We start from the raw sequence: 10,282 nt of genomic DNA, 5'->3' as shown, positions 1-10,282 counted from the left end.
CCCTCAGGAACCACCGCTGACGGTCAAGCATCCACCTCATCATCCTCATCATCGGCGGCCTTCTCCCAGTTTACCTCCACCATATCAGTACCCGCCACCCAATCATCCTCCGCCTTCCCTTGGCTGTCCATATCAGTACCTGCCACCCAATCATCCTCCACCTTCTCTTCGCTGTCCACCTCCGCCTCCGCCACCTTCTTATGGGCACCCTCCGCCTCAAACGCGGCCCTCAACAACCCCATCACCTTCCCGGAATCCGCCGAGTCCATATGCCAAGCCACCGCCTTCGGCGCCCCCGCCCTACTCCATGCACCTTCCCTCCAACCTCCACCTTTAATTACTTACAAACTGCTAGCTATAGCTGCCGTATCCATGCATGACTATAGATTTACATAATGTGGTGCCTACTATAATTACCGAGAGAAAAAAAAAAGAATCATGGACATAATGATTCTGAGGTACGTTCGCTACATATTATTTTTTGTATGAAGAGTAATTGTTTGTTTGTAATTGTTTTTCATTCTTAGTTTTTTGTTTTTCATTTTGTAGATGACCAAGATGTTGACTCAAGCACTTCAGTTGTTGCAAAGTATGGACTCTCGGTTGAGGCAATTTGAGAGGAATCAAGAAGATATGGACTGTCAGTTGAGGGAAGTACTAAGACATTAGGAAGCTCTGTTAGGCATGTACGCTCGATTGATGCGAGTTGAGAGAAATTAGGAAGAACTGTTAGCTGTGCTACGCATCTTGATCGTCTCTAACCCCACAGATCAGCAGCTAGCTGAGGAGGACCAAACATCCCAAGCAAATGTAAGCCCCTAAATTTATCATATTTACATATGATTTTGAAGTATTACCATCTTATAATGGTTAATTAAAAATAGTTGTCAAAAGACGTGGTTATGGACGATGGATGAACCGCATGTGATCGTGCACCATCGCAATATTTTCGAACACCGTTCACCGATCCGACGCAACAGTATAGGAAGAGAAAGAGGATTAAGAAGAATGTCCTGGAAGGGGTCAAAGTGGATCCAATAATAGACACGACTTTGTTGGCCCCCCAAGTGCAAGAGGGGATAGGAGATGATGGTCCTCCTCCTTATAGTGCACCAGGCTTGGACGATGAATTATTCCCCCTAAAATGATACAATCAGTATATCAGCTCAAATGAAGAAATCGAGTAAGTATATATAACTAGTACTTTTATGATTTGCATTGCTAATGAATTATCACCCTAATAATAATTGTTGGTTATTATAGGCGGGACACTGGTTTCTTGCTAAATCTATTACCTAGCCGCCTCCAAGATTTAGAGCAACCGACGTCATGGATGGATGGGTGCGTGATTGACATGTTTTTGTGTTGCCTCCGATGTAGGAGAAATGAGGAGTCTGAGCATCCTCCATATGATACCAACTATGCGGTGATGCCAACATCGTTTTTTGTGAGTGCTCAATCCATCTCATTTAGCTCATTTTCTTGTTCATATGTATGTCGCCCATGATAAATTTCAAACCTTTATCTTTTAAGGGTTGTTCAATTCCCTCCACAGTGGGAATGATAACTCGACAGCCCAATTAACGCTGCTCAATTATGTCTCAGGAAAAGCTGGTGAAGACATCGCTTGGTGGCGAGTTGAATACGTAAGTGGTATTTAGTTTTAATGGTTGATTTAGTTAATTGGACATGACATATTTTGTTACATGCAGGTCTTAGTTCTTATTTCTCAAAAGAATGAACACTGGACTGCTACCAAAATTTATTTGAAAGAGATGAAAATTGTCATCTACGACTCCCTGGCACGGTCTGAAGATAATGGGAAGTACAGGTTCGAGTTCATGAAGCCATTTGGGAGCCTCCTACCCACGATACTGAGGCGCAGTGGATATTACAATCATATCTCCACGCATGTGCCTCCATGTAAAGAATAGGAGTTGGAGAGTCTTGATCTGACAAAGGTGAACATTCCACAACAACTGGACAAGTACTGTAATTTTTAAATTAAATATTACAAAAGTCAATTGAATACATTAAATTGTTATCATCTAATGGTTTGACATTGAATTTTTTTATTTGTAATACAGTCATAGCTATGGCTGTTATGTAATAAAATTCATTGATGACATTTTGAGACACAGAGAAGATCGTTGGGTCACCGATCAGACGAATGATGATGCCTTTTCCCTTCGGAAGAAAATTACATATTATCTATATAGATATAGTAAAGTAATTAATGATAATTGATGTTCGGTAAGTATTCTTAGGCTTTAGTTTTAATTCAATTGTTCTATCTTGTTTTATATAATAAACTATCTTTTCCTTTGTATGTGTAGTGGCCAGTGGCATTATATCCATTGTTAGGCTTGCATCTACAATCTCTCTATATTTGATTTACATTTCACTATATTTGAATAGGTAGCAAGCATTTTATTAGTTGAATGTTGAACTCATGCACAAGTCCTGATAAAGAGAATAAATATGTTGTTTTGGCATAGAAGGCAAAGGCTCAACTCATTCCGGACTCAAAGGACATTGAGATAACCATAACTGAGCTTTAGAAAAATTCCCTAAACTACACCCAGGTTATTTATTGTGTGTGGGTGTGTATAGCTTAAACTTAAGTCAACAAATATCCTAATTCACTGAATAAACATTTATCTTCTACTTAATTATACCACTAGTAGATTGAGAATGCTTATGAAAGGAGTTAGCAAACTATTATGACATGATATAGATGCATCAATGCTATGGTAATGGGTAAAATATGAAAACACACACACATACATATAGTCTGTTCATCACTGACTGTGGCGCACAAAAATATGGCAGCAATGAAGAAAATATGACTAGGTCGTGTTAGAGCATTTGATCTCTTTTTTCAGTCAGTATCAGTAACTGTAGTGTATTTATTACCGTGATCTCGTTTTCTGGATTTGTAACTTTATGTTCCCACAGTAACAACTTGTTTGAAATTTCCTTTCATGAATGAACAGGGGAATGAATATACACTGTAAGCTACTCAATTGTATTCCTATTTCCTTTGATGAATGAACGAGGGAAAATGTGGGAATTTAGGATGTGAATGGAAATGAATATATGTTCCGAAAAATATTCCAAGTTAGTCAAAACCTCATGTGGGTCTCTTCCCCCCCTCTTATCATTTTTTGCTTTTTGTTTCTCCTAGTGGGTTCTTTTTTACCACTTTATATTTTTGTATTAGTTTCTCTTCTTGTAAAACTACTCATCATGATGAATATTAAATTGTGATTTACCCACAGCATAATCCTTGCAAAGCAGTTGGCCAAGAAAACTTGCCAATTGCCATCAGAGAACTGCATGTGTTCTACCTGAATTACTTCTTGTAGTTAGATAGATGTAAGTATTATTATATGGTGATTTCTTGTAATTTTCATTGTTTTTTCTAGTTAGCGGTTGTATTTTACTTTTGTGAGTAATGTTTTGTATTTGTCTAATTGATAAACCAAGACATTAGCATTTTAATGTATTACTTATAGGTATTTAAAATGAACCGACCGACATCCAATATTGTTACTAATTTTAGTGTTCATAGAAACAGAATGTTGAAGTCCGAAAGTGGACTTCATCTTGGTTTAAATCCGCCTTGCAGACTTCATCTTGGTTTAAATCTGCCTAGCAGACTTCATATTAGTTGAAGTCTGCCTAACGCTATCCGGTCGGACTTCATATTAGCTTAAGTCCGCCTAACATTATCCGAGTCCAACAGAGCGTCCGGGCGAACCCCATCAACGACGAAGTCCGCCCGGATGCTCACTTAGGCGAACTTCATTATTGCCATCAAGGATGAAGTCTACCCGGACATTTTGGAATGCCATTACTGCAACTATTTCGTGTTTCAAATAATGCATTGACAACGAAAACCATTATAACTTAAAGACTATCCAACTATCAAAACAGAAATGAAGCTAAATGCATAACAATTTCTAAACTTTTATATATACCAGCCATCCATCAAATCCCATCACAATAGCAATTTCATAATAGCTTGGCATACATTCGAGCAAATTTATTTGTTTCAAGCACTTAATTAATCATAAATAATTTGTAACATAAATCACTACATCAATGACAACTTTTCAAAATAACATTCCACTTAAAAAACCAAAAACTAATCCAAATATACATCCTAAAATGAACAAATTTAAGTTGCTATATGCATAAGTGTCCTCCATATTACTAGAGTCTGTATTTAAATCCAAGACAAAAGTACCAATAGATCTAACACTGGAACTTCCTTCTTCATTCTTATTTCCATCAAAGAAAGCATAGAACGCAGCAATAGCTTCATCCTCAGTTTTGAATGACTTGTATAAACTTCCACTAAAACCAATCACATATGGTGCGCATTCATCCCAGCTGGAATATACCCCAGGTTGATTTCCTTTGAAAACAACATAGAACCTCTTTCTTTTTTCTTTCTTCCATTTGTAATTCCCAGCTATAGAATGGACAAAATCAACACCAATGTCGTTGGAAAGTGTTTCTTCATTCAACCTTCCTTCAAAAATAGCCTGGTACGCTTCAAAGAAAGACTTTTATAAACTGCCCCTAAAACCAAGCACATGTGGTGCACATTCTTCCCAGGTTGAATAAATTCCAAGTATCATACCTTTAAACACAACATAGAGTCTTTGTTTCTTCTTGTTTTTTATTTCCATAATTCTCTAAAAAAAGAAGGAGATAGAGAGGAAGATATGGAGATAGAGGTTGGATGAAGAAGAAGCATAAGATAGAGAAGCAATATAGGTTGGACTTAGACGAAGAAGAAGCACATAATAGCTTTTTGGGGAAGGCCATTGTTAATATTGATATTCTTAAAATACATTAAATAAAGTGAGAGAGATTGAAGCACATAATAGCTTCTTGGAGAAAGCCATTGTGACTCTTAGGATTCTAAGAATTCATTAAATCATGCGAGAAACTAAAATTTAACAAGAAAGAGAATGAAATTTTGACTTGTGACTAAATAGGGTATTGTTGGTAAATAAAATATTAATTGACAATACTTATCCTAACATTAATAAAGGAAATTCTATTTGCAACCATACGTTTTGCTCTTTGTAACCCATTTTTAATATTCCTAAAATACCCTAAGATGAAAACTCATATTTGCCCTTCATTTAAACATTTGACGCTCAACCACCCATCATTACTCTTCAAGTGCATGCACTCACTTTCTCGACCACCATCGCCACAGCCACTTTCTCACTCACAACTGAACATCGCGCAACCATTATTATTCAACACCAAACATTGCTCAGCTGAGTTCTCCTCGCCATAGCCATTACTATAAGCGATTGATGATTATTATCTGCAAATGTTTATGAAGAGTTTGACAAAGAAGACAACGAGTATTCCTGTTTCAGCGAGAAAAAACACAATTTATAACATTTATCACTAGTTCAATCACATGTATACGACAAATGAATTAAAAAAATAAGATTAATTAAAAAATAAAAATTACATTGCCTTGGGGGCCAGGGGATGCCCCGAACTCTAGTGTCCTGGGTGTTTGGGGAACCCCGAACCTTAGGGTTCGATAAACGGATTCGGGAAAAATCAATTCTCCCGAACACATGAGTTCGGGAAAAACCATTTTTCTCGAAATCATGAATTTCCCGAATCCATGGGTTCGGGAGAATGCAATTCTCCCAAATTCAATTATATAATATATTATATAATATTATACTATATAATATGTATATAGAATGCAATAGTATCCATTCTCTCGAACGCATGGTTTCGGGAGAATGGATACTATTATATGTATATTATATTATTATATATTATATGTATATTATATTATTATATATATTATAATTATATATATATATGTATAATGATTTTGTATATAAATTATTCTAAATCATTGTGTCCTGAATCTTTGGATTAATATTATATTTATTTTTTTTAAATTAATGTTGCTTTAATTTTAATTTTCTTTTGAGTTAATTTTAATTTTTGATACCAATAACTCAACCTAATCTGATCCAAATTTTACTGTGCGAAATTAGGTAAGTTCGGTTTCAATTTTGTACATCATTTGCTTTCATATTTTTTTTATCATTGGTATCAACTAGGTTATGGTTGCTTTCATATTTTTCAAGAAACCCCTTACTCCCGAAGGGCGAGCCGAACCTCGTGGTTCGGGGAAGCCCTCCCCCCCCCCCCCGAACAACGAGATTCGGGGGGTAAGGGGTTCCCCGAACCCCGCGGTTCGTGGAACCCCTAACCCCCCCCCCTGCTGAATGAGAAGCATTACCTATTTTTGCGATTTTGGGAAACTCCAATGAAGAGGGTGGGTGAGGCAAGTGAAGTGGACAATGACGAGAGGTGGACAGTGGTCTGTGAAAGTGGTCTGAAGAAGAAGAAGACGAATAACAAGGTTTGATACGCGAAGAAGGAGAACAAGAAGAAGACCAGAGTTTGATGCGAAGAAGAACAGATTGGATATGCGAAGAAGAACAAGGTTTTTTGAGATATGGGTGTTTAGAGGGTATATTTGGTATATAAATAGTTGGACAAAGTAATAAATGTGATTGCAAATAGTAAAATTTAAAAATTTTACGTATAGTGATTATGAAGAGCAAAATTTATTATTACAAATAGAATTTTTCCATCAATAATTGAAATGATAAAAAGGACAATACCCATTATATCCAAACAGCGAGGTCCGTTACGAAAATGGCTTGAGTGGACAAAATGGATGGCTCATTAACGCTGCAATGGTGAACGCTACCTACCTGCCTCTCACGCGTCATATGTGCATGCTTCCATGAATGAGAGAGAGAGCAATTAATTAAGCAGCTCAGCTGCTCGTCATCTGGAGGACGACCGCCTTTGGCCCCCCTCAACCATCAACTCCCCCTCCCCCACAACAAACACACACTAATTGCCATTAATGCCGCCACCCAACCCCCACTCGCATCCATATATATATATATATATATGCATCTAGACTTTATGTTATTATTCTGAATTTCTGATGATGATGTGATAAACAAGAAGGATGATGGCGATGATGATGATTAATCCTTGGCCATATGCATTCAGCCCATTCATTCATTCATTCATTCTCCAACCGTCCCGGCAGATGGCCAATTAATTCGTATGCGAACTTAAGTGGTTGTTCATTTATGTCTTATGCATCCACAGCTTGCCCCACAGCCCAGCACCAGTACCAGGACCAGTACCAGTACCATCACTCTCCTTAGATATAATATATTTATTTATTTCTCTCCACACTTCGTCTTCTTCTTTCTCCTCCGAAGCTCTCTCCGTCTCCCTATAGGAGGTACCCTACTTCACTCATTTTTTTCTTATATATTATACTAACATTCGGAAAGTTAACTGAGATTCACAAGATTCAAATTCATTTTAGTTGGTGTTGGTTGTTGGGCAGGGGAGTTGAGGAAGGAGCAATTCCAATGGGTTCCAGAGAAATCAAATCGCCTGCTCAAGCCCCGACCTCCACGCCTCTGAGTGTAGACCCCGCCTCTGCCTCTGATTCCTTCCGGAGAAAGAAACTCGGAGTATATTTCATCGAGTCCGATGATCGCCGGACGGCCCTGGGCGGTGGTTATACAGTCCCCATCAGTGGCACCACCCCCGTCAATATTCACGGCAAGCCCATTAAAGATCTGTCCAGAACCGGCGGCTGGATTGCCGCTTTCTTCATTTTCGGTGCGTTCCCGCCAGATCCATCCATCCCACTACCATTAATTTTCCATTCATTCTCTTACTGAATTCCTTGATCAACAGGGAATGAGATGGCGGAGAGAATGGCGTACTTCGGCCTCTCCGTAAACATGGTGGCCTTCATGTTCTACGTCATGCATCGACCTTTCTCGAGTTCGGCAAACGCAGTCAACAATTTCTTGGGAATCTCACAGGCCTCCTCTGTGCTCGGCGGCTTTCTGGCCGACGCGTATCTTGGTCGATATTGGACCATCGCCATTTTCACCACCATCTATCTAGCAGTAAGCAAGACCTCTATACATACATATATACATATATCTTCTATATGAATTATTATCCTGAATGTGGTGGATTTCTTCTGTAAAGGGTTTGACGGGAATAACGTTATGCGCCACAATGAGCATTTTCGTGCCCAACCAAGACCAGTGTGATCAGATCTCCCTGCTTCTGGGCAACTGCGAGCCGGCGAAGCAATGGCAGATGCTTTACCTCTACACAGTACTTTACGTGACCGGGTTTGGGGCCGCCGGAATAAGGCCGTGCGTTTCGTCTTTCGGGGCGGACCAGTTTGACGAAAGAAGAAGAGATTACAAAGCCCATCTGGATCGGTTTTTCAACTTCTTCTATCTCTCCGTCACCATTGGGGCAATAGTAGCATTCACGGCGGTGGTCTACATTCAGATGGAGCACGGCTGGGGATCGGCTTTCGGGGCCTTGGCCATAGCGATGGGGATCTCGAATATGGTCTTCTTCCTCGGTACTCCCTTGTACAGGCACAGGCTGCCCGGAGGAAGCCCTCTCACCCGCGTTGCCCAAGTCCTCGTCGCCGCCTTCCGCAAAAGAAATGCTTCCTTTGATAGCAGCGAACTTGTGGGCTTGTATGAGGTTGTTGGCAAAAGATCCGCCATTAAAGGCAGTAGCAAGATAGCTCACACCGACAGTTTCAGGTAACTGTACAGTAGTATCTTACAATTGAAAAAAAAAAAAAAAGACCTTTTGACATATTAAAATTGCAGTAAACAATGCCCAATAAACATAACTCTTAGAAAAGTAACTCAATAAACTATTTGGGTCAGCTGAGAGGGCACGGAAAAGATCAATTTTAGAGTGGATCCATGTGTAATTTTACCCAATCTGTTTGCTTTTTCCCTTTTTTTCTTTTTGTTTGGGGTCGGGGTTTGGAAATGCAGATGTTTGGACAAGGCAGCCCTGCAACTGAAGGAAGATGGCGTGGATCCAAATCCATGGCGGCTTTGCACCGTGACGCAAGTGGAAGAAGTGAAGATCCTCTTGAGACTCATGCCAGTTCCGGCTTGCACCATAGTTCTCAGCCTAATCCTCACAGAGTTCTTGACGCTCTCAGTACAACAAGCGTACACACTGAATACCCACATCGGCCATCTCAAACTCCCGGTGACATGCATGCCGGTCTTCCCCGGCCTCAGCATATTCCTGCTACTGGCCCTCTATTACTCCGTCTTCGTGCCGTTGTGCCGCCGCATCACCGGCCACCCCCATGGCGCCTCGCAGCTGCAGAGGGTCGGCATCGGCCTGGCGGTTTCAATCCTGTCGGTGGCTTGGGCCGGGATCTTCGAGCGGTACAGAAGAAACTACGCGATCGAACACGGGTACGAGGTTAGTTTCCTGACCAGCATGCCGGAACTAAGCGCATACTGGCTGTTAATCCAGTATTGCCTGATTGGGATCGCCGAAGTGTTCTGCATTGTGGGATTGCTGGAATTTCTCTACGAAGAGGCGCCGGATGCAATGAGGAGCATCGGGTCGGCATACGCCGCCGTAGCGGGGGGTTTGGGGTGCTTTGCGGCCACCATACTGAACAGCATCGTGAAGTCGGTGACCGGCGGGGGAGGGGAGACGCGGCCGTCGTGGCTGTCGCAGAATATCAACACGGGGAGGTTTGATTACTTGTATTGGCTGCTGACAGTGATCAGTGTAATCAATTTCTGCGCGTTTTTGTATGCCGCGCGGAGGTTTGAGTACAGAGCGAAGCAGGAGGAAGGGAGTGAAAGTGGAGGAGGGATGACTGGCACTAGATGAAAAACAAACTATAACTATATATGGATTGAAGTTGGAAGCCATTAATTAGTGGATATTATTGATCTCTCAATTGTGTGAAACATGAAAGAAGATGCTTTTTAATTTGTCTGCGAAACTAAATGGGGTTTTGATCCTCTCTCTCTATTCCATAGAAATTAAGTTGCTGGAATCTTGCAATGTGACTGGACTTTCCTGAATGAATGATTTCCTCACCTCACCTCACCTACCACTACCAGTCTACCACAGGGTGACTACGGCTTAATTATGCCTACCATTGTTCATCCTCCATTACCGCAACTTATTTAACATTTCTAGTTTTAGCAGTAACTCCAGATATTGATATAAACTTTTTCTAGTACTGCATACCCATTTTTTAGTACTATGGAGATAAGCTCTAATTTCTAAAATCGCACTCCCCATTTTTTGGAAGAGTAATACCAATTTTCTACAATAGTAAAAAAAAAAACCCTTTTCTAATACCGCA

The 10,282-nt window shown here is 40.3% G+C and overlaps 1 protein-coding gene across 2 annotated transcripts; it reads left to right on the top strand.

Moving 5' to 3' along the window:
* Window positions 1-7,033: 7,033 nt before the first annotated feature.
* LOC127810509 (protein NRT1/ PTR FAMILY 6.1) lies at window positions 7,034-9,995 on the top strand. 2 transcript variants are annotated; one of them, XM_052350030.1, is made up of 5 exons: window positions 7,034-7,336; window positions 7,445-7,725; window positions 7,804-8,021; window positions 8,107-8,687; window positions 8,931-9,995. In XM_052350030.1, exons 2-5 carry the CDS (start codon window positions 7,470-7,472, stop codon window positions 9,796-9,798), a joined length of 1,923 nt encoding a protein of 640 aa, XP_052205990.1. In that variant the 5' UTR covers window positions 7,034-7,336; window positions 7,445-7,469; the 3' UTR covers window positions 9,799-9,995. The 2 variants fall into 2 exon arrangements, with proteins under 2 accessions (XP_052205990.1, XP_052205991.1); XM_052350031.1 differs by lacking the exon at window positions 7,034-7,336 and having other exon boundaries at window positions 7,346-7,725.
* Window positions 9,996-10,282: the final 287 nt, after the last annotated feature.

Source organism: Diospyros lotus, chromosome 9 (genome assembly GCF_014633365.1).
Source record: "Diospyros lotus cultivar Yz01 chromosome 9, ASM1463336v1, whole genome shotgun sequence".
Classification (NCBI taxonomy): domain Eukaryota; kingdom Viridiplantae; phylum Streptophyta; class Magnoliopsida; order Ericales; family Ebenaceae; genus Diospyros; species Diospyros lotus.
This window is presented reverse-complemented; position numbering and strand designations above follow the sequence as displayed.